Source organism: Bos javanicus, chromosome 3 (genome assembly GCF_032452875.1).
Source record: "Bos javanicus breed banteng chromosome 3, ARS-OSU_banteng_1.0, whole genome shotgun sequence".
NCBI lineage: Eukaryota > Metazoa > Chordata > Mammalia > Artiodactyla > Bovidae > Bos > Bos javanicus.
Window position 1 is genome coordinate 49,615,775 of NC_083870.1, and position 25,627 is coordinate 49,641,401.

General features: G+C 34.5%; 1 protein-coding gene across 4 annotated transcripts in view; it reads left to right on the forward strand.

The window, feature by feature from the left end:
* The window catches only part of ARHGAP29 (Rho GTPase activating protein 29), an 82,444-nt gene that overhangs the window by 39,318 nt on the left and 17,499 nt on the right, over positions 1–25,627 (forward strand). For all 4 annotated transcript variants that reach the window (XM_061411143.1, XM_061411145.1, XM_061411144.1 and 1 more), the window contains 12 exons: positions 3,405–3,501; positions 4,164–4,236; positions 6,346–6,394; positions 6,828–6,965; positions 7,874–7,938; positions 8,363–8,473; positions 8,601–8,681; positions 8,885–9,073; positions 9,833–9,970; positions 23,412–23,569; positions 24,025–24,161; positions 24,428–24,532. In XM_061411143.1, coding sequence (XP_061267127.1) covers positions 3,405–3,501; positions 4,164–4,236; positions 6,346–6,394; positions 6,828–6,965; positions 7,874–7,938; positions 8,363–8,473; positions 8,601–8,681; positions 8,885–9,073; positions 9,833–9,970; positions 23,412–23,569; positions 24,025–24,161; positions 24,428–24,532 — 1,341 coding nt within the window. The remainder of the gene's footprint in view (positions 1–3,404; positions 3,502–4,163; positions 4,237–6,345; positions 6,395–6,827; positions 6,966–7,873; positions 7,939–8,362; positions 8,474–8,600; positions 8,682–8,884; positions 9,074–9,832; positions 9,971–23,411; positions 23,570–24,024; positions 24,162–24,427; positions 24,533–25,627) is intronic.

Below are 25,627 nucleotides of genomic sequence, written 5' to 3' on the forward strand. Positions count from 1 at the left end.
CAAAGATTGGTTATTGTAAAATTGTTTGAAAGTTGCTGTTCTTGTAGAGTATATGTATGAAAACTATTCACGTGTTTTCTTAAAGAGATATTAAATGTGTTTTAGTGCTCATTGTTGTGACTTAATAGGGAACCCAAGGGAGATATTTAAACTTTGCGCAAAATTTTTTAAATTTGATTTTGAAGGTCAGCTAATAGAGAGGAGAGAGTGGAGACAGGCTAATTAATTAGCAGGTTGTTAAATAGTCCAGACTAGAAGTAAAATGTCGTCTTTGAACTAAGTCAGTGTCAATGGGAATGGGATGGAAGGAAAAAACTTTAGAGACATTTTTTTTTTATTTATGTTTGACTCCTTTATACAGAGTTGAATATAGTTGTAACAGATTGTATGACCTGAAAAGTCTAAAATATTTACTATCTAGCCCCTTACAGAAAAAGTTTTCCAACCCCTGCTAACCATTAAACTGGATGAAAAGTCAAATCCTAGTGAATTCAGTCATTATGTATTTATAGAGGTTTGGCAGTAAAGAAATGCTAAATTAGGATGATAGCTTTAAGGAGAAATATGGTAAATTTAATTTTTTACCATAGGAAAGATTTGGGTATGTTGTTAGTATCATAAGAAATGTCAGCTAGTGGGACCTAGGGGAGCAGAGGAGGGCAGAGGAGCCTGGTGGACGACGGTCCATGGGGTTGCAGCGAGTCAGACATGACTGAGCACAAGCGCAAGCGGTGGTGGTACAGGGTTTTGGAGAATGCAGGAGGGAATGGGAAGACTTATTATTGGAAAGGAGCTGAAGATTATTCTTTGAAACCCTGGGCAGGAGCAAAAGAAGTGAAAGGATATTAGAGATATAGAGCTGTTTTGAAGTGGAGGCAAAGGCAGTAAGAGGAATTTTCAATAGATGGCTATAACCTCATTTGAGTAGGGATGAAGTTAAGGGCTGAAGATGGTTCAAATAATTGTCTTTTCACTACTTACAATTATTTTTTGAAGTTCCCCAGTCCTGTTTAGTGCTTTGAAAAATATATTTATAGGAAAGGAAGGACAAATTACAGAATTCTGCCAAGTGTTATAAAGCATTTTTTTTCTTTTCTTTAAAGTCTAACATGTTAAAATTAGGAAATAGAAGTAGGCTTTACATTTTTTTCTGGTATTCCATTTTAAATTATGTTTGAAGTCTACTTTTTAGTGCAGTTTTTAAGACAGCATTATTGAGGTATAATTGACTTATAATAAACTGCACATATTTAAATTAAGGGTACAATCTGGTCAATTTTGATATTCATACTCTTGTGAAACCATCACAGTCCAGGTGATGCATGCCCCTTGGTAATCCCTCTGTTTTGCACCTCTTTGCCCCCACCTGCACCAAGATTGATACAGTGTATTTTCATTGTGTTCAAAATACTTTCTAATCTAATTTCCCTTTTTCTTCTTTGATCCATGGGGTTATTTAGAAGTGTGTTAGTTTCCTAATATTTGAGGATTTTTACAGAGATTTTTATTGTTTAATCCCATCTAGCCACAGAACATATTTTGCTTGACTTGAATCCTTTTAAACCCAGAGACTGGTTTTATGGCCCATAATATAGTCCATCTTCATAAATTTACAATGTATGCTTGAAAAGAATGTGTGTTTTGCTGTCATTGGGTAGAGGTTCCTTAAATGTCCGTCTCATCCATGTGGCTGATAGTATGGTTGAAGGCTTTCATATCCTCTACTGATTTTCTGTCTACGGGTTCTGTCAATTACTGAGATAGGATTTTTGAAATTTCTGACTATAGTTGTGAATTTGTCTATTTCTCATTTCAATTCTATTAGTTTTTGTTTCATACATTTTGAAGCTGTTAATTAGGTACATAAATGTATAAAATTATGTCCTCCTGATGAACTGACTCCATCATTATAAAATGGCCTTCTTTATCTCTGTTAGTTTCCTTTGCTCAGAAATCTGTGTGTGTTATGAGACAGTAAGTTTAGGACAGTTGTAGAGCTTACCACGTTTGTTTCTTGTATGTTAGGATTCTTGTTCTTTGTTGCTTGATAGCTAGTGTCTTGAAAACTGTTGTTTCATATATTTTGTATGGATTTCTTTCAGCTGTCTAGGTTATATAAGCTACAACCTAAATTTTGAGATATTTAAAAAATTATTTGTGGTGGTTCTTAAGTTTTTCTTCATCTTTGTATCAGGAATATTTAGAGGAATATGATGAAAGTTGTGGACCTTAGCCCCTCGTATCTATAAAATTTTGGTTGTAATTTCCTGAGGCTTCCAGGTTTGAGGTTTTAATTCATCCCTTCTTAGGAATCCTGGCTTTCTAGAAAGCATTTTCAATTCTTATTGCACATTAGATTCACCTGGGAGAAATTTTGAACAAGTATCTGTGCTTCAGGCTTTTAAAATCTGAATCTTGGGTGGTGGGCCTCAGATTTTGTTTTTAAAGCTCCTAAAGTAAGTCTGATGTACAACCAAGCTTAAGAACAACTCCGTTTTAAAACAAAGTATAGCTTCCTCTCCACTTGGTTTCTCTTCTTCCAGTTATTGGCAGGGATCCTAGGGAGGGTGGGATACAAGGAGCCAGTTGCTCCTTAAACTCAGTCTGAGTAGAACGTGATGCTTGGAACAATTTATTCAACCCTCACGTTTTTTTGTCTCTGTAAACTGTATCTGGGCTTTTAACAAAGGTGTGTAAAGATAAAGTTATAATAAGAAACTTTTTCCAATTATATTTCATAAGTTTCTTTAACAAAATGCAAAATGTTAAAAAATCACGATGGTAAAAGACAGCTATATATCAATTTAAATGGACCTCAGCGCCTAAGGACCTTACAAGAAATAAGGCTTTAAAAAGGCAGAAATTAGGAATTAAAAGTTTTTTAAGTATTGGGTGTTGTTAATATGATATGCTTCATGTATAGGTTTTATGCTACGTTAGATGTATATATGACTTTAGATATTGGTTATTTGTAGTGGAAAATGTACTTCATATTGACTTAGGTGGGCCACAGTGCATTTAATTGTTCTTTAAAAATGCCATGAAGCAATAAGCAAGAGAAAATAGCACAGAGCTCTCTTAACTGAGAGAGGGCTGATGTAACGTGGTCTCTATGACTCAAGATCGATTGATTTCACATTGAGTCACTTTTTGGATGTGCCAAATAATGCAGTGTGTGTGGAGGAGTCAGTTTGGAATGCCAGCTACTTTTATGCAAGGTGATTCTTTTGTGTGATTTCTTTAATGAAGGACTTGAACATCATATTATTTTGTGTATTAGGTTTTTTAGTTTCTGAATTTTCTAATGCTTCTAGAAAGTAATGGTGGATTTCTATGGGATTAAATTTTTTTGTATAAATCTAGTTTATTTTCCCCCTCATTTATTGTAATCCCTTTTCCCTCAGCTGTGAACTTCACAGAAGTAAATGAAGAAAACAAAAATGATCTCTTCAGAGAAGTGTTTTCTTCTATTGAAACCTTGGCCTTTACCTTTGGAAATATGTAAGTAGAGGACTGTCATTTCAAGAATTTAGGGCCTAAGTCTCAATGAGAGTATGTGTCATGATAATTCAGTATGTAAAGCAAAGTAAAGTATTAACCAACATAAAATATTATCACAGCTTTGGAAAAGCTATATCCTGTGTTGCTTTATTGCTGTATTTGGAGGTGTTTATAGCCATTCAGACAGAGAAGGCAATGTCACCCCACTCCAGCACTCTTGCTTGGAAAATCCCATGGACGGAGGAGCCTGGTGAGCTGCAGTCCATGGGGTCACGAAGAGTCGAACACGACTGAGCGACTTCACTTTCACTTTTCACTTTCATGCACTGGAGAAGGAAATGGCAACCCACTCCAGTGTTCTTGCCTGGAGAATCCCAGGGACTGGGGAGCCTGGTGGGCTGCCGTCTAGGGGGTTGCACAGAGTTGGACACCACTAAAGCGACTTAGCAGCAGCAGCAGCGGCATAGCCGTTCAGAAGCAGCATCCATTTGTGAGTGACCACTTAGTTTATGTGGATAGATTCTTAGGAGTTTATATCTAAGGCTCTTTTAATCTAGATGACATGTTGAATGTACAGCTTGTGACAGAGCAATGTAATGACTTGTGTTTTGTCTTTGTGTTTTTAATTTCTATTTCTTTTTTTTTAAACTTCCCCTGGATAGCTTGACAAACTTCCTTATGGGAGATGTAGGCAATGATTCATTATTGCGACTGCCTGTTTCTCAGGAAAGTAAGGTAGGCCAAGTTTGTATGAAAGCAAAGACTTTAATATTTTTAACTTCCTGTTTTAATAATATCTTAATCTTAATCTCAGCATTAGTCTTTGATAGTTTTTTAGTGTAGCGAGAAAAATAGCTCGGTTCATTTGAAGTATGATAATTTATGGCCAGTTTGGGGGCTGGAAATTTAGTTGTACTTTTTAAATGGAACTATCATTTTAAAAGAACATATCTGATAATTTTATAGTGTCTTATGTAATGAATCTATATGTCGTATGATCCAAAATTTTAATCGGTAGTTCTTAGCCGTTTTTCCTTCCTGATGGTGCCACAGGTCTTGAAGACTGGTGGGAACTTAGAAAAATGATACAAGAAGTGAAGAAGGTGTTAATCTTTTCACATGCTCTATAGTTTGTTTGTTACCATGAAACACCTAATTAACAAAACTGTAGGTCTTAATTCTCCCTAAGAGCATCCTTATAAGTATGTCAGAGAATTAGAGTTCTGATTCCTAGTTGAAGAAAAACACCTATAAAATAATAAAACATTAGGAATGTACGCAGAATATTGCTTTAAAGATTTATAGTAATTGTAGTAGTAATATTTTCATTTGAGTAATATTTTTTCACCAAATGCAAGATATTTAAACAGACTGCATTAGGGACATATGTTGATCATTTCCTGTTAAGGATTTCCAAAAAGTATTGGAATTCAGATCCAAAAGGATTTCAACACATATTTGGAAATGTGTCAAGTACTTGTTATTATGTCAAAATAACATAAGAACTACAGGTCTTTCTTAAATAATACAAAATGTGAATGACTACTTAAAGGCCATTTGTTATATGTACTACAGTATTTAGAAAAAAAAAATGTGACATTCTGAAGTCATCCATTTGATGACTGAAGGAGGACAGTGTAGAAACCATATCAGAATTATGAAGTATTTCTAGATCTTTAAAATATTATGCTGTTATTTATGATTTTTCCTCAATTATATGTTTCAAGCTTGCTGCTAATTTAGGAAGTGTAATAAAACACTCTATCAGTGTAACAGGGGTCTAAACAATTTAAATTTTAGGTGTGAATCACATGTCCTATTCATGTGCTCCTGTTGTGGCCCATGTTGCTGTGCGTGAGTGTCTCATTGCAGTGGCTTCTCTTACTTCAGAGCACAGGCTCTAGGGCATGCAGGCTACAGTAGCTGTGGTACACAGGCTTATTTGTTCCACATGGCGTGTGGGATCCTCCTGGATTAGGAATCGAACCCATGTCTTCTGCATTGGCAGGTGGATTATTTACCACTGAGCCACCAAGGAAGCCCCAAACCTACATCATCTTAATCTTTAAAATAGACTTATGAAGTGGTGTTCTTATCCTCATTTTATGAAGGGGCAAGAAAACTTAAGTGAGTATAAATATGTAGCTCAGTGTTGTATAACTACTAAGTGATAGAGCTTGACTTCAAATGTAGGTTTTACATGATTCCTTTTGCATTGAATAATAAGCTCTCACAATTTTGGTAGATAACATTTTCCTGCACTGTCTATTAAGGTAGCCGCATGTCACATGCAGTGCATTAAATTAAAATTTTAATTCTCATTTACATTAGCCACTTTTCAAATGCCACTTTTCAAAGGTAGCTAGTAGCTACCTTATTGGACAGTGCAGCTGTGGAACATTTCCATCATCATAGAAAATTCCACACTAAGCTGTCCAAAGGACTTTGCACAACATGCTTATCATATAATAAAATGGTAAAGGATGGCTGAGAGTGTCTTTGTCTTCTGTTTAGATAGAAGTCTATTTAGATTGCTTCCAAAACTTGCTGACTAATATTTTTGAGATCTTTAGGATTTAAAATTTTGAATGGATTCATTAATGCTGTTAGTAAACAAAGAGGTTTATTCATTTTGGACCTTGAGAACTGCTGTTGTAAAAAGCTATATAGTTCTTATTAAATGTTCTGGCATTTAAACAGGCTTCTCAGGCTCTTTGAGTTCTAAATGCTTGAAATTCTTTAGTAGGAATTATCTCAGAGTAACAAGTTAGAGTGAAAAATTTTGAAGCAAAGATCTGTTATCTTCTGCTGTAATCTTAAATTTGCTTTCTTCCTTTTTTAAAGTCTTTTGAAAGCGTTTCTGTGGAATCAGTGGACTCATCCAATGAAAAAGGTAATGCTTGAGGTACCTAAAACTTTAATCAGACATTTTGCAGTTACTTTTGATAAATGTTTTGGATTACTTAATCTCCTTGCTTAGTAACCGAAAGTATTTATTTTAGACATAAGATGAATAATATGTAAAGTTTTACATATAAAACTTAAGGGGAAAAAACCTACTAGAGTAGATAGTGTGATGATAGAGACTGATCAACAATTATATAGGGTTTGTAACTTGATGAATGATAGAAATATGTATTAAGATTTTAAAATGTAATTTGAAATTATTTTCAACTCAAGCCATGACCCTTTGTTTTTGAATTTGTCACATTTTTTTCAACCAGTTTTCATTGAAAAACATCTTAGGATTTTAATGCTTCTTTAAAGGTTTCATGTTATGAGTTCATATTTAATGTGTACTTACCTTGACATTTTTTTATTTTCAGAAAGTTTTTCTCCTATAGAATTAGACAGCATGCTGTTAAAAAACACTAATTCTGTAGAACTGGCTTTGTCATATGCTAAAACATGGTCAAAATATACCAAGAACATAGTCTCATGGGTTGAAAAGAAGCTGAACTTGGGTGAGTTGCCCTTTGAGGCATCTGATTAACTCTGGAACATAAGAACTAAATTCTTTGTGATTCATTTTCTACAGACTGTAAATAATGATTTCACATTAGTAGTGCTTTCATTGTAGTGAATAAAATCATTGTCCATTTTCTCTTCTTGAAATAGGGAAGGCTCTCCTTAAAATAAATACACTTATTGAACATTGAACTGTGGACCTATCATTAGATCTGGGGACACCACGACAGTGGTCTTTGCCTTTAAAAAAAGTTATGCTCTAATGAGCGAAAAGAAATGCAATCAGCTAATATAGTTAAAGGAGATAAAAAACAACTATCAGATAAAATCTAGCTATCAGATCAGAAGGCAATGGAAACATATATAAGGAACTTCTTGATAGCTAATATTTTCCCAGTGTTTTACAGTTAACAAAGTGCTTTCACATCCATTTTCTGATTTAATCCTTACCAAAACCCTGGGAAGTAGGCAAGACAAAATTCTTATTCCTGTTTAACAGAGGAGGTGAATGAGACAGGGAATTTGCCTAAGGTCAGCAGATTTGCCTAAGATCATATTAGTAACTGGCAAAATACAGAATTTACCCAAAACTTGTGCTCTTTCTATTACATTATTTGCCTTTAATATGGGATGCCCATCAGATTCACCTAAATAAGGCCTTAGAAACAGATAATAATCACTCCTAGGTCCCAGTCCCCTAAAGAGGTGAGATCTATGCAAGTGTATTTTGAAAGTTCCCAGTTGATTTTGATGAGTAATTTCAATTAAGAATCATAGCTTCATACCATGATGCAGGCTAGTATTTGTGATCACTTTTTAATTGGGGGATTACAGATAATTCTAGAGTATGGAGGAGAAAAAGTAAGTTGGACTTACCTTCTGATGCCTTCTTTGACCTTTTCAGAATTGGAGTCCACTAGAAATATTGTTAAGTTGGCAGAGGCAACTAGAACTAACATTGGATTACAGGTAAGTGGTCAGTGAACTGCTAGGGTTCTATGCCAAGTGATTACTCAGCTCCTGATAATACCATGTAAAATCAGAAAATTTTGTACTTAATATAGGAAAGAACTTGAATGCTAAATAACCTTTTTATTGACAAGATAAGATCTTTTTAAACTTACAAAGATATTCATTATGAAGAAGCTAGGAAATTTACAGTTTTATATATATATGAATATTAATTATCTTGTTAGCTACTAATTTTGCTGACTAAGAATTACTTATTAATGTTCTTCAGTATTTTTTCATATGGTCATACTTATGAATAGTCATTTTTCTGAAAAAAATTTAAACTTAAAAATTTCTTTTTTTGAAGAAAAATAATGGGGGGGTTATCTAGAACTCTAGTACATTTCTATTGGAAAATTTTCTTTTCAATTTTAAATTCTAGGAGTTTATGCCACTGCAGTCTTTATTTACCAATGCCCTTCTTAATGATATAGAGAGTAGTCACCTTTTACAGCAAACAATTGCAGCTCTCCAAGCCAACAAATTTGTGCAGGTAAAAATTTATATATACACTATACTTTTTATTTTTTTAAACAGCAGTGTACCTTTAGAAAACAGCTTTTTTCTCTCTTTTCTGTTTTTTTTTTGTTGTTGTTGTTGTTTTAAAATGCCCTTGGCAGCCTCTACTTGGGAGGAAAAATGAAATGGAAAAACAAAGGAAAGAAATAAAAGAACTTTGGAAGCAGGAGCAAAATAAAATGGTTAGTATTATAATAGTTTCATCTATTTGTGAACATCTAAAAATCATGAGCAATCTGTTGGCATATATACCCTGGAAAGATGCATATCTTATCCTATAGTTTATCTAAAATGCAGTCATAACTGTCTTGCTGAATATGCTAAAGAGATTTGTACATTAGGATTTTTCTTATTTTGTATTTCATACTCTTTTTATTCTGTGTAGCTTGAAACAGAGACTGCTCTTAAAAAGGCAAAATTGTTGTGTATGCAACGTCAAGATGAATATGAAAAAGCAAAATCTTCCATGTTTCGTGCAGAAGAAGAACATCTGAGCTCAAGTAGTGGATTAGTAAAAAATCTCAATAGGCAGCTAGAAAAGAAGCGAAGGCTGGAAGAGGAGGCTCTTCAAAAAGTAATCATCTTTTTTGTTATTTATTACTATTGAATTAGCAATAATCTGCTAAGGCTTCAGTTCTCTTATTTTAACCTGCATCAGGACCACCTGGAAGGCTTGTCAAAACAAACTGCTGGGCTGTATCCTCAGAATTTCTGATTTAGTAAGGTCTGGAGTTGGCCCCAGACAACTTGGATCTCAAACAAGTGCCCAGGACTACTGCTGCTGTTGCTGCTGGGGATCCACACTTTGAGAACCATTGTGCTAAGAGATTTTTGCTTATATTTTGAATTTTGGGCTTTATTTGTGAAGGAAGTATCTTAGGTCAATCGTTTAATATTTTCTGCTTGATTGTTCAGGAGGTTCACCATTTAGGCAACTGGGTGTATATGTGTACTTATTCTAGTACCTGCTAGCAAGACTAGGCAGAAGCTTTGTATTATTAATATTTATGAAATATAATTGATAAATTCTGTAAGAAGATTATAGGAAATGGTAAATATAAATAGAAAAGTCTATTAATGGACATTTATTTTATAGACAATGTACTAATTGTAAATTATACTTAACTATTCATAGAAGTCAGGTGTCCTTGAATTGCTGACCAAAACAATATTTATCTTTAGGAATATTCTATCTAAAACATAGAATGTTTCAGAACTTTCATGCATAAGCCATTTCAATCATTTAAACTGAGCTTTACTAGAATAAGTATATTTATTTTAAAATATAGATTCAGTGAACCAGCATCACTTTTTTCTCTGATAACTCCTAAAGGTAGAAGAAGCAAATGAACTCTACAAAGTGTGTGTGACAAATGTTGAAGAAAGACGAAATGATCTAGAAAATACCAAAAGAGAAATTTTAACACAACTCCGTAAACTTGTTTTCCAGTGTGATCTTACCCTTAAAGCTGTAAGTAATTTCTTCAGTATTTTAAAGAGAAAAAGTCTGTACATCTGTAGATATACAGACTGTATAACCTCTAGAATGCTTGATGAGTTGCAATTCTTACAGGATTTAATTTCTGAGCTTATAGGAAAGTTTAGAGTTTGAAAATTGGAAAAGGAAATGGCAGCCCACTCCGGTATTCTTGCCTGGAGAATCCCAGGGATTGGGGAGCCTAGTGGGCTGCAGTCTGTGAGATTGCACAGAGTTGGACATGACTGAAGCGACTTAGCAGCAGCAGCAGAGTTTGAAAGTTGACTCTCAGTTTTTAATTCTAGTATGTGATTTGAGCTTTTTATCTATTCTCTTCTCCATGGATTGATGATTTGTTTGGTTAAAATTGAAGGGTGAGTGTTTGAAATTGCCTCTAAGCCACTCTTTCTTGGGTTGACTAACAAAATGGATTTAATCCCTGAAACTTCTATCAGTACAATGAGATCTGTTCTCCAGAATTTGAGAAAACTAAATATTGAAATTGAACCCAATGGTTTATTTGAAGACAAGGCATTCATGTATCTCTTTAAAATGGTTTTTATTAAAAATTTATGTGCAAAATACAGTGAACTTTCCATATTCACGGGTTCTACATTAGTGGATTCAACCAACTGTGGCTTGAGAGTATTCAGGGGAAAAAAGATTTCCAGAAACTTCCAAAAAAGCAAAACTTGAATTTGTCTGCATTGGTAACTATTTACATAGCATTTAATTATATTTAATAGCTGTTTACATAGCATTAGGTATTATAAATAATCGAGAGATGATTTAAAGTCTATAGAAGGTTATGCCTAATTTACATGCAAATACAGTGCCATTTTATATAAAGGACTTATGCATCCATGGGTTTTTGGTATCCATGAGTGGTCCTGGAAACAGTTCTCTTAGATACTGAGGGATGACTGCACTTGTTTTTGGCGTACGTTTCACAAATTTTAAAGCATATATAAATTTCTGTAATCACTACCATCACAGTTAGGACTCGAAATAATTGTATCACTCCAATAAAATTTCCTCATGGTACCCATTTATAGTCACACTCTCCACCTATCCCTTATCCCTGGCAAGTATTGATCTGTACTCCATCTCTGTAGTTTGATCTTTTCCACAGTGTCACATAAATTGAATTATAATATGTATGTTTTGAAGACTGGCTTCTTTTACTCAGCATAATGCTTTTGCGATTCATCAATGTTATGCATGTATCAATAATTCATTTCTTTGTATTGCTGATTAGTATTCCACTGTGTGAATATACCACAGTGTTTGTCCATTCACCACTTGGACAATTGCAGTTTGGGGTAATAAAGAATAGAGTTACTATGAATATTCATTTACAGTTTTTGTGTGAATATAAGTTTTACATTTCTGGGGTAAACGCCTAGGAGTGAGATTACTGGGTGGTATGGTAGATGTTTAATTTTGTAAGAAATTGCCAAACAGTTTTTTAGAGTTTTTTCATTGTTATTAGCAATGTGTGAGAGTTCCAGTTGTTCTGCATCCTTCACAACACTTGTCAGTTGTTGGTTTTTATATTTTAGCTGTTCTTAGGTATGTAGTGGTAGTGATTTTGTTTTGAGAATGACTTATGATATAGAGCATCTTTTAAAGGGTAAGTTTGCAATCTCCGTTTTGCCTGTTCTTTTGGATTGAGATATTTTCTTATTGTTGAGCTTGCATATATTGTTTACCAGTTTGAAGCTTCTCTTTATTCTTTTAGCAGAGTCAGGGAACAAAAGTTTTAATTTTGATGGAATCTTACTTAACAATTTCTGCTTTATGAGTCATGCTCTTGGATGATACCTAAGAGTGCTTCATCTAACCCAAGATCTCAAAGACTTCTTTGGTTTTCTATAAAAAATTTATAGTTTGATATTGAGAAATGATCGATTTTGAGTTAATTTTTTATAAAGTGAAGTATAACTTGAAGTTCATTTTTTGCATATGGATGTTACGTGAAAATTATACTCATGGAACTTTATGTTATAGTGGTGACTGAATGTTGGCATGGAGAGGTCAGTGTCATTGAAAAATGAATTACCTAGATTTCCTGAGAGAAGGTACCAGGATTGGTGAAGCAGAAGCATGAGGGAGAGGAGAGGCAAATATGAAACCTTTATTGGGGTTTCTGAGGGAAAATCTAGGTAGGACAGGATAAGCAATATAGGATTGTCTAGTTTGGGCTTTGGGGAATAAGGATGGCCTGAAACAGGGAATAGGAATTGGTACCTGACCTGGGATGATTTTAGGGCAGGGGAAAATACTGGCTTGATGTGTGAGAGTTAGAGATGGTTGGAGTTGCATGTAAAAGACATGTGTGTCCCCCAGCTAAGAATTGGCTAGCATTCAGAGGAACAGAAGTCCCCAGTCAGCAAGTTTTTAAAGATATTAAATCATCATAAAATACAGAAAATAAAAAAGGGTGATTAATACTTGTTTGCTTGTTCTGATACCATTTGTTGAAGACATTGTAGCATCACCATTGAATCATCACCATTGAATTGCCTTTGCATCTTTGTCAAAACTCAATTGACCATATTTTTATAGTTCTGTTTCTAGATTCTTTATTTTGTTCTGTGGATATATAATACATATGTATCTATCCTTTTGTCAGAACACTACTATATTGATTACTGGTATTGTCTAGCAAAGTCTTAAAATCAGGTACTATAAGTCTTCCAATTTTATTCTTTTCAGAATTGTTTTGAGTATTTAAGATCCTTTAACATTTATAAAAATGTTAGAATCAGTGTGTCTGTGTCTACAAAAAAAAAAATCTTGCTAACATTTGAATTGGAATTACATTAAATTCAGCTTAGGGAGAATTGACTATGTAGGTATCATCCTAACTATAAATAGAGTTCTCCAATCCATGAACACAGTATGTGTCTTCATTTATTTAGGGCTATGTTTCTTTTAATCAGCACTTTGTAGTTTTTAACATTTCTTTCCCATGTTTTGTTAAATTTAAACCTCTGTATGTATGTATGTATTTATTTGGGGGGTTCATTGTGAATCTGATATAAATAAATACATACACGATATTTGTGTACATGTGTATATGTATCTATGCATACACACATGCTTATTTAATTTCAAATTAAGTTCATTGTTAATGTTGAAAAATACGAGTTATTTTCATATCTTGATCTTGTATTTTGCAACCATGCTAAACTCACTTATTACTTTTAGGAGCTTTTTTTTTAGCAGAATCATAGGGTTTTCTTACATAAAAAATCACATTTTCTGCAAATAGGGACAGTTTTCTTTCTTTCCAAACTCTGTTCCTTTTTTTTTTTTCTTATTACACTGGCTAGATATTAAAATTGATTGTTGAATAGAAGTGGTGAGATAAGACATCTTTGTCTTAATCTTAGGAAGAAAGCACTTAGTCTCTCACCATTAAACATGATAGCTGTAGGGTTTTTAAAAATATTTGTTTTTAATTAATTTATTTGGCTGCGCAGGGTCCTAGTTGCAGCATGAGGGATCCTCAGTCTTTGTTGTGGTGTGGTGTTGTTCAGTTGCTAAGTCATGTCTGACTGTGACCCCATGGACTGCAGCACGCCAGGCTTCCCTGTCTTTCACTGTCTCCCACAGTTTGTTCAAATTCATGTCCATTAAGTCAGTGAGGCTGTCTAACCATCTCATCTTCTGCCGCCCTCTTCTCCTTATGCCTTCAGTCATGAGGTATCTTTAGCTGTGGCATGTGAACTCTTAGTTGCGGCAGGTGGGAAATGGTTCCCCGACCAGGGAGCAGACCCAGGCCCCCTGCATTGGCAATGCAGAGTCTTAGCCACTGGGCCACCAGAGAAGTCCCTGTAAGGTTTGTTATTTTTTGAAGATATATTTTATCATGTTAAAGAATTTCTAGTTTTTTCTAATTGTTGAGAATTTTGTCATAAAAATATTGGGTTTTTGTCATATGATTTTTGTTTTTTTGCATCACTAGATGTGATAATAGAGTTTTTCTTCTTCAGTCTGTTAATATGATGAGTTGCTTCATAATACTAACATTGATATTTAAGTGTTGATCCACCCTTGCATTCTTGGGATAAGCCACTCTTGTTTGTGACACATTGTTCCTTTTATAAATTGCTGGATTCAATTTGCTGATATTTTGTTGAATATTTTTTTCTTCTCTGTTTATGAAAGATATTGGTATTATGTTTTTGTTTACTTTTCATGTTCTTATACTGCCTTTATCTGATTTTGGAATCAGGGTAATTCTGACCTCGTAAAATAAGTTGGGAAGTGTTGCTTCCTATTTTATTTTCTGGAAGAGATTGTATAGAATTGGTATTGTTTCTTTAAATGTTTTGTGGCATTTCCTGGTGAAAGCAGTTGGCTTGGAGTTTTCATTTTTTTGGAAAATCTTTCCCTGTGTATTCAGTTTCTTTTGATATAGGCCTGTTTGAATTAGTTCTTTTTATGTGAACTTTGGTAGTTTGCGGAATTAGTTCCACCCTTTCATCTAAGTTATTGTGTTTATGTGCATAGTGTTGTTTATAACTCTTAACCTCTCAGTGTCTCATTGAGCTGTAGTGATATCCTCTCTTTCCTCCCTGATGTTGGTAATTTGTGCCTTCTCTTTCACTTCCTTTCTCTTTGGTTAGTCTGGCTAGAGGTTTATAAATTTTGTTGATCTTTTCTGAGAGATAGCTTTTGATTTCATTGGTTTTTCTCTACTTTTCTTTTTAAATTTTTTTTCTGCTTTTTATTGTTCCTTTCTGCTTACTTTAGGTTTATTTTGCTTTTCCTTTTAGTTTCTTAAAGGTAGAAACTTAGATTGTTCATCAAGACCTCTCTACTTTTTTAATATGAATAGTTGATGATTTTAATTTCTCTCTAAGCACTGCTTATCTACATCCCACAAATTTTGAATTTGGATTTTCATTTTTATACAATTCAAAATATTTTCTAATTTTCCTCAACACTTTGATTTTACCTGTGGATATTGTAGAGGCTTGTTTAATTTCTAATTATTTGAGGATTTTCTGGACATTTTCCTGATACTGATTTCTAGTTTAATTCTGTTATAGTGAAACAAATACTTTATATGATTTTAATTTTCCTATATTTGTTATGATTTGCTTTATGACTCAGGATATGGTTTATCTTGGTACTGTTCATGTGTTCACTTGAAAGAATGTATATTCTGCTGTGGCTGGCTGGAGTAACATATAAATGTAGACTAGTTCCTCTTGGTTTATGATATTTATTTCTTCCATATCCTTGACGATTTACTTTTTGTTTCTGTCAATTACTGAGAAAGCAATTTTGACATTTTTAGCATACTATATATTTTTAATTCTGTCAGTTTTTCCTTTATATATTTTGAATGTCTCAATTGCTTATATACATTAATGATTATTATATATTCTTGGTGAATTGATCCTTTTATCTTTATGAAATGTGTCTTTTTATCCTGGTAATTTTCCTTGCCTTTTACTCTACATTATTTAATATTAATAGAAGTAGTTAAGGTTTCTTTTGAGCATTTTTAGCATGGTATATCTTTTTCCATTCTTTTACTTTTAACTTAATCATGTATTTTAAGTGAAGTTATTATATAGCATAGTGTTCAGTGTTGTTTTTTTTAATCTATTTTGATAATCTCCATCTTTTGAGTGGAATGGTTAGACCATTTATATTTAATGAAAATATATGTGCAAATTTAGGCCTACTACTTTTTGTTTTCTGTTCGTACCTTATGTTTCCCTTCATCTGTTTCTCTTTTGATGCCTTTTTTGTATAAATCGATAATTTTTTAGAATTACATTTTAATTGATCTATTTATTTATTAAAGACTTAATGTTTTATTTATATATTAGAATTATATTTTAGTTTATCTAAAATGATTGTCTAAAGTTTAATTTATTGTATATATTTTAATATATCTATTGGGTCTTTGATTATGTCTGTTCATTTGTATAGTGTTTAAATGGCTGCACTAAGACTATAATGGCTGCATTTTTCAGTTTACTTTGAACTAATATTTTACCAAGTTCAAATGGAATGTAAGAACTATACCACCATATAAGTTCCTTTATTCATTTTTAGTTGTAGTTGATATGTATCTTACATCTGCATACATTGAAAACTTCACCAGACAAACTTACAGTTTTGGTTTTCGAAAGTCTCATATTTTAGAGAGTTTAAGAGAATAAAACTAGTCTTTAAATGTACCCAGATATTTACCATTTCTGTTATTATTCTTTCACTCTGAGTTTCCATCTTCTCTCCCATATAATTTCTTTTGTCCAAAGAACTTCTTTTACCATTTCTTTTATAGTTGGTCTACTGGTGATGAATTCTCTTGGTTGTCTTTCATCTTAGAATGTCTATTTCATCTTCATGCATGAAGGATATTTTCACTGAATTTAGAATTCAGTTCTTTTAACACTTTATTTATAAAAATGTTATTCCACTGCCTCTGGCATCCAGAGTTTCTATGCATAGTCATTTGAATCATTGTTTCCCTAATATGAAGCGTGTTGTTTTTCTCTGGCTGCTTGCAAAAATTTTTCTTGGTCTTTGGGCTTCAGCAGTTTGATTACAGTGTATTTGGATGTAACTTTTGTTGAGTTTCTCCTGTTCTTGGATCTACAGATTTAACTCTTTCAATGTGTAAGAAGTATTTGGCTATTTTTCCTTCAGATTTTTTTTGTAACAGTCCCTCATCTTCCTCTAAGACCCTAAAGACTCAAATGACAGATCTTTTGTTATTATTCCACAAGAATGTAGGACCTTTTTTCCCCCAATCTTTTTTTCTCCTGATTGTTTATGTTGTTCTACTGATCTTTTTTCAAGCTCACTGACTTTTTTTTGTTGTTATCTCCATTTTCCGTACAGTCAATCCACTGATTTTTTTGTTTTGGATATTTTTTTAGTAGTAAAATCTCCTTTTGTTTCTTTTTTATATCTTCAAATTCTCTGCTGAGACTTCAGTCTTTCCACATTTTAATATTGTTGGCCCTTATTTCTTGAAATCTAATAATATCTGCTTTAAAGTCTATGATAATTCAAATAGCTGAGTCATCTCGGTGTTGGTATCTGTTTGTCTTTTTTCTTATGAGTTGTTGAGATTGTCCCAGTTCTTTGTGTGACAAGTTATTTTGGATGATATCTTAGGCATTTTCAGTATTACCTTATATGACTCTGGGTTTTCTTTATAACCTGTATTGGATGTTGATTCTTTAAAAATTTAGCAGGCTTTTGATCCAGCTAGGTTCACTCTTCAACTAAGGACTCCCTTCTAGGCCTTCTGGCTGGGAAACTGAAGTTAACCTAGTCTGCTGCTTTGAGAGCTGAGTTGGGGAAGGATAAAGAGAAAGAAACAACAGGAATTTCAGACTCCTCATTCCTCAGACTACAGTTATAGAAAAGAATTCCCCTCAGTTTTAGACGTGTGTTCTGCTGCTACTGCCATCACTCACACTGCCAGAGGACTTCATCTTAGGGCTTGGGGCAAGAGAGAAAACAAACATACAAAAGAAACAAGAGAATTTCCCCAACTCTTTCAGTCACATATATTTGAGTAGGAGTAGTGTACTGACTGGGAAATATGAGCAGGAAAAAAATAACAGGAAGCATGCCACGGATTGGTCATAACTTAATTTGTAGTTTATTTCCACAATCTACTTGCTACCATTTACTTTTCAGAGCCTTCAGATAGCTAATCCGTGCATTCTGTCCAGGGTTTTTAGGGAAATTGAGTGAGAGACTTTGGAAGTGAGCTTATTCCATTTGAATCACAAACCTTCCTTAAAATATTTCTGGGTGTTTAAAATTGTATCTCATTTATTTATCAAATTCTGATTAATTAATATGTGGTTAATTTACAGTCAATTTTAATAAAAATATTGAAAAGAATTACAAAATCCCAAGATTCAAAATTCCTGTGTAAGTTATTTAAGCCAACTTTTTACCTTTTACAAGTCCTTTTACCTCAAACAATAGCTAATGATAATTAAGATTGTGTGTTTGCCAGTGTATTGTGAATGAAGCTGTTTGTCTTCATTAACTCATTTAATTTTCACAAAATCATGTTGGGTAACTATAATTGTTTTAAGCTCCATTTTACTGATGGAGTAAAGTTTAGAAAATCTTTCTTCTCCAAGTGTATTCCTTATACCAGTCACATTCTTGTTACTTTGGAAGTCTATAAGGAATGCAGAATTTTGGGTTTCAGCCTAAACTTTTGATATCAGAATCTGTATTTTGAACAGGATCCCCTACAAGATTTATTGCACATTAACTTTTTTGGAAACAAATGTTTAATGTAGTTATAAACAACTTAATATCAAAGTCACCCAGCTATAAGTTGGAAAGCCAGACTTGAAGAATGACTTCAGAGCTGGTGCTTCTAAATACTGTGCTATCTTGCTGTGAATGATTACCCAGCCTGGATTTGAACAACTCCAGAATTAGTATGACGTGTATATTGAGCTTTAAAAAAAATCTGTTTTATTGTAGACCTTTCAAGTTGTGCTATATTGATATAATCCCTCTTCCACAAGATAGTACTTTAAATATCTCTCCCTGGATTTTTTTTCAGACTGCTGAAATCTGACTACTTCATATAACAGATTTGAGTTCTCTCATGAGCTTAATCTTGTTTGTCTGCCTCCATCTAAAAAAGTGATGCTGTTTGGTGATCCAACAATTATAATTTCTTTTAATTTGATGTGATATAAACAAGAAGTTACCTAATTTTGTTGGAGAAGGAAATGGCAACCCATTCCAGTGTTCTTGCCTGGAGAATCCCATGGAGCCTGGCAGGCTGCAATCCATGGGGTTGTGAGAGTTGGACATGACTGAGCAACTAAGCACACAATTTTGTATATAACATTTGTATTTGTTAATGCCTGTTGTTCAGTTGCTAAGTTATGCCCAGCTCTTTGTGACCCCATTGACTGTAAATGCCAGCCTCTTCTGTCCTCCAGTATCTCTTGGAGTTTGCTCAAATTCATGTCCATTGAATCGGTGATGCTGTCTAACCATCTCATCCTCTGTTGCACCCTTCTCTTTCACCTTTAATCTTTCTCAGCATCAGGGTCTTTTCCAGTGAGCCACCTCTTTGCGTTAGGTGGCCAGAATTTTGGAGCTTCAGCTTCAGCATCAGTCCTTCCAATGAATATTCAGAGTTGATTTCCTTTAGGATTGACTGGTTTGATCTCCTTGGAGTCCAAGGGACTCAGTAGGGTCTCTTCTCCAGCACCACACTTGGAAAGTATCAGTTCTTCAGCACTCAGCCTTTTTTCTTTATTGTCCTACTCTCAACATCCATACTTGACTACTGGAAAAACCATAGCTTTGACTATATGGACCTTTGTCAGCATAGTGATGTCTCTGCTTTTTAATATGCTGTCTAGGTTTCTCATAGCTTTTCTTCCAAGGAGCAAGCGTCTTTTAATTTCATGCCTGCAGTCACCATCTGCAGTGATTTTGGAGCCTAAGAAAAGTAAAATCTGTCACTGTTTCCACTTTTTTTCCCTTCTATTTGCCATGAAGTGTTGGGACCAAATGCCATGCTCTTAGTTTTCTAAATGTTGACTTTCAAGCCAGCTTTTTCACTTTCCTCTTTCACCCTCATCAAGAAGCTCTTTAGTTCCTCTTCACTTTGTGCCATTAGAGTCGTATCATATGCATGATGATACCACTACTGTTATTGCCTACTGTTTATTTAAAAGAAATATACAACAGATACCCTCTCTCAAGGAGTTTTAGCATTTATCTAGGGAGAGAGAATTAATACATCTGAAAAATTATAGAGCAGTACTTATCTGCGTATGAAGTAGACTTTGAGGTACAAGTTCCCCAAACTTGAACAAATACACAACTCTTGAAAATCACTACAGCATATAATGTATAGTCTGTTTATGGGAAGTTTCTCCCTATAGATATTTGTGAGCAGAATTTCTTATTAGCTGGAGTTCTTTTGAACCAGTTTAATCAGTTTTACTCCTTCTCTATGACATTATTCACATGCAGATCTAAGCAGATAGCAAATCCAGCATTCAGTTCTTGAATGTAGGTGCTTTTCCCCCAAGGTAAGAGCCATAATTTTCTCAGATTTCTTTGTTTTCTTCTCTATCAAAGAAGAATTGGGGGATTTTTGGTGACTATTTTGTATCACCATCTCGCAAATTGTTTTCAAAAGAATTTTGTTCTCACTCTAGGATCTGTTATTATTACGTCTATCATTGAAAAGAAAACAAAGTCATCTGAAATATAAAGATGCTGGACACTCGGTTATATTCACTCACTATCTTAAGGAAGATACATAAATCAGTCCCAGCAAAATTATAAGTTACATCATAAACATCAAGAATTATTCTGTATTGAATTAGGAAGTATTGAAGGATATGGGATGTAGATCATAATTACATTACTAGGGCATTTCCAGGAGGTCGAGTGGCTAGGACTTCGTGCTTTCACCAAGGAGGGAAGTGAGTTCAATCCCTGGTCTAGGAACTAAGATCCTGGAATGCATGTATCTCGGCCCAAAAAAATTGCATTACTGAGTGAGAACAAGGAGAAATGACCAAACCAATTACCAAAGGCCTAATTAAATTAACAGACTTTGAAGGATGGGAAACATTAGCACAAGAGGTTTTCCTTTCCTTTGAAAGGACATTCATGAAAAATTTATCTTTTTAAAAAATGTAGGACAGAAATATTGAACAAAAATTTTTAGATTATTGCTAATGTATATGAGAGAAACTTTTCCCATTGATTGGAAATTATGAAATACGCTATTTCAGCAACTGTCAGAAAAATTTGTGCTAATCTGTGTGCCAGTGGAGTAAGTAAAGATTAAATATAGATGATGAAAGCTGGGCATAGAGTTGAAAATCCTCTGTTCTTGAGTGAGCAGTAACAGAAAACATGCAGGATTTCAATATGACCTTGACTGATAACACTTGCTACTACTATTCATTTGGTCATTGACCCTTTATGAAGCACTTAGGCCACTGTGCTATTATTCATTAGGGACCTAGAAGAAAAGGATGAAGTCCCAGACCCAGGACGGGATTGGGGGACAAAAAGATCTTAGGGACATGTTGATTTTTGAAGTACCTATGAGCCACCCCAGTAAAGATTCCCAGCAAGTCCTGCAGGATCTACCCCATGGGGACCTCAATCTTCAGCATGTCTGTTAGGTGAGGGAGAAGACTGAATAATTTAGGGGAAAGATATTTTAAGATTGGACTTCCAGTACATATAAGGCTTTATTTATAAGTACCTGTAGACAAACATTGGAGAAGGCAATGGCAACCCATTCCAGTACTCTTGCCTGGAAAATCCCATGGATGGAGGAGCCTGGTAGGCTGTATAGTCCATGGGGTCGCTAAGAGTCCGACATGACTGAGCGACTTCACTTTCACTTTTCACTTTGATGCATTGGAGAAGGAAATGGCAACCCACCCCAGTGTTCTTGCCTAGAGAATCCCAGGGATGGCGGAGCCTGGTGGGCTGCCGTCTATGGGGTCGCACAGAGTCGGACATGACTGAAGCGACTTAGCAGCAGCAGCAGCAGCATAGACAAACATTAAGCGGATGAGTTGATTGATTATGCCTGTGTATTCATTTGACTTTTTAATTAGTGTTTCTAACTAGATTCATAAAGTTTATTAAAAAGTATTAAAAGTGGACATACAATTACCTTTAGGATCAAGAGAGTTCAGTTCAGTTTACCATTAACCAGAGAATTCCCAATTATAGCTAATTGTTGGACTTAAACTTTACCATCCACAATTTGAATTTCCTGTGTTACTTGAAGGAGGAACAAGTGATTCTATTATGTGCACTTTTCAAATACTATTTATGCTGACTCTTAGTTATCCTTGGAGAATGCCTATCTACCTTGGAAAGGACTTAGGCTAATCAAAAGTTCAACATATCATCTGGTAATCAAAAGAGATGAAGAGGAAACATGGCAGTCTTTGAAATAACATTAAGCTGATCGAAATTTGGCATTCATTCACATTTCCCACACAGAAGTGGGAGTGGCATTTAGAAAAGTCAGATCATGTTACAAATCCTGTGCTGTGCTGTATGTTGTACTTAGTCGCTCAGTCGTGTCTGACTCTTTGCAACCCCATGGACTGCAGCCTTCCAGGCTCCTCTGACCTTGGGGATTCTCCAGGCAAGAATACTGGAGTGGCTTGCCATACCCTCCTCCAGGGGATCTTCCCAACCCAGGGATCAAACCCAGGTCTCCCACACTGCATAGATTCTTTACTGACCGAGTCACCAGGGAACCCTCCACTCGCTTCCTGTTGTACCTTACCTTGGTTTAGATGGCGTCTTCCCTGTTTGGCTTTATCTCAAACTGAAACGCCACACTGACCTTTCATCTGTTTCTTGCGCGTGACAGGTTCTTTCTTACTCACTTTTGCCCTAGGGTCTTTGCACTATCTCTTCTGTTTGTATTGGTTTTCTCCCTGGAACTTCTCACTGGTTCTTTGTTATATCAGGTCTCAGTTCAGACATTATCTCCTCAGAGAGTCCCTTCACCAAACTGTCATATCAAAAGTACCCTTTTGCAAACACATACCTGGTCATATTCTATAACCTGACAATGTTATATCATGTTTGTAGCAGTTTTCAGTACCAGAAATTATCCTACTTAATTTGTCCTCTGTCTTCAACCCCCACCCTCAGGAAAATGCAAACTCATATGAGGACTGGGATTTCATCTATTTATTTGCTGTAATATACCCAAAACTTGGATTTTTATGAACTTGAGAGTAGTTAATTCATGTACAGTTCTCGGGATGGACCTGGCATATTGTAAACACTCTGTCTGCTTATTTTTGTTGTTGTTCCTGTAAGTGGCAGTAGTGACAGTAGGCATGTTAGGCATTTGTAGAAATTCAATGGAATAATTATTTTGAATAGATTCAAGATAGTACCTAATTATAAAAACTGAGTGCTGTAGGACACATTATAAGTATAAAGTATTTCTATTTTTATAGGATTGAAGAAGTGAAACTGAAAATAATAGTGCTCTGATTGGAATTTTTCCTCCATGTTTTTCAGTGTAGACAGTTACGGTCAGACCATCAGAGTACAGAGCTGGGATCATCAGAAACACATCCATCTCCTAAAATTGTGAACCTGTAGGGACATGGGTTGTGTTTTTAAACCTTTCAGATTAAAGCCAGCTTTGCTGGAAGTGATTGCTCCTAGATACTTCATTAAAACTACTTTCCATGCCCCTCCCCCAATTTAGTCCTTGTACAAAGTCAGGTGACATAGTGTGCTCACGATGATATTCACTGTCGAATTCTTCACTGTGTGGCCTTTTTCTTGGTACTGTTACTTGAAATAAATGTGTATGTACATACCATTCTCTGTAGCATGACTCTTTTACCTTTTTGTTTTGTTTTGTTTGTGACCATAGGTAACAGTTAACCTCTTCCAGATGCAGCAGCTGCAGGCTGCCTCCCTCTCAAGCAACTTACAATCTCTCTGTGATAGTGCCAAACTCTATGACCCAGGCCAAGAGTACAGTGAGTTTGTCAGGGCCACAAATTCAGCTGAAGAGGAGAAAGTTGATGGGTGAGAACATATAGAAGAAATTATTTCTAGATATAAAATCTTTATTGCCGAGTTTTCTATCTTGTGTCAGGTGGTGTCGTTTCTAACACTGACAGCATTGACTGTAAAACTTTCTGAATTTTTAAAATATTTAAGATGTAATTGACTTAGAGTAAAGCTTTCCATTTTGACACAGAGCTCAGTTATTTGAGATTTAGAAATCCACTATACTTGAAAAGTTTAACCATGCTATGAATAATTCACTATATTTTTGCTCCTCTTTTTCAAGTTTCAACTGTAATAAATAAAAATGATTAATAAGTTTTATTCACATATCTTTTAAGAAGTTCAACTATATGTTTCTTAATATTTAGTTTAATTACTCTGTTCATTAAATTAACAAATATTTCTGAAAATAAAGTGGGCTGATTATTTGTCATTTTTCTGTATGAAGAGTTGTATTTGGGTTTTCTTAGGAATGTAAATAAACAATTAAGCAGTCCTCCCATTTCTGGATACGGACCTTCTGACTCTTTAGAAGACGTTGTACGCCTTCCTGACAGCTCTAATAAGATTGAAGAGGACAGATGCTCTAACAGTGCAGACATAACAGGTAGTTTTTCACACTAAAAAGAGAACTAATTCATGACAGCTAAAATTGTTTAAATGTGATCATTAAATGAGTTGCAGGTCTGGAAGTTAAAAATCAGGCCTTGAGGTATAACCTTATGAAGCTTTATTCATAGTTGTGAGCACTGCGCCTGTCAGCTGTCACACTGTTAGAGAAGTTTGACTTGTCTCATTTTAAATAATGTCAGTATTTTGCCTTATGAAATTCATCTGTAGCCAAGTTTGACTGTAAATATTCTTTTCTTAAAGGTCCATCTTTTCTAAGGTCATGGACATTTGGAATGTTTAGTGATTCTGAGAGCACTGGAGGAAGCAGTGAATCCAGATCTCTGGATTCTGAATCTATAAGTCCAGGTATATAAGTATTAAGTCTAGAGTGAAAATTCAATGAAAGATGAATATATTCCTTTTGGGGGATATCTTAGCTACTTTATTTTCCTTTTTCTTTTTTTTTAATTGAAGTATAGTTAATTTGCAATATTGTATTAGTTTTAAATGTCCAGCAAAGTGAATAGGTTATACATATATTTAGGTATATATCTATATACTTTTTGGATTCCTTTCCATTATAGTTTATTACAAGATACTGAATATAGTTCATTGTGCTATACAGTAAATTCTTATTTATAACTATCTTATTTTTATAATGAATTGTCTCATAGAGAGAAGTATGTACATGTATATGTACAGTTTAAATAAAAATCATAGAACAAACCCATATATATTCAACACCTAGCCTAACAAAACATTATATTAGAAGGCCCCTGTGTGTACTTCCTTGATAACCTTGCCTTGTCACTCACCAGATGAACCATCATCCTGAATTTTGTTTATCTTTCCCTGGCTACTTTAAATATTTTAGTACTCATGTAGTTGAGCTTTGCCCTCTTTGGAATATTAGGCAGATGAAATCATATTGTTCTTTTGTGACCTCTTTTATGAATTTTGAGATTCCTATTGATGTGTGAGAAACTGTCTTTTACTTTATGCTATATGCTGTATAGTTTTCCATTCTGTGGACATAATTTATTATCTATCTTTTGGGTTGTTTTGTAGTTATTCACTGGGTAATGAGCCATAAAATGAATACCAATTCTTGTGCCTGTGATAACTTACTCATTTTTTATAAATGTGCTTTAAGGTACTTTGATAAAGAGAATCTCATCCTCTTTAGAGAGGCAGAGTAGATGTTTTGAATTCTCCCTTAATGGCTTCAAAGAGAATGACTTGTAATACAGCTAGCAAGAGAAGAATGGGTCATTTGAACCCTTGAGATTATTTCTTTCCATGTTCTTTCTCCTTCACTCTTCTACCAAAGACTGCTCCAATCCTGTTCTTCCTGGCTAAGTTTCTTTCTCCTAGGATCTTGGCATTCCAGGAAATATGTTATAGGATTTAACCTTCCTCAAAATCAAAGACTAATGACTTTTCTTTTCGTGTTCTACACAA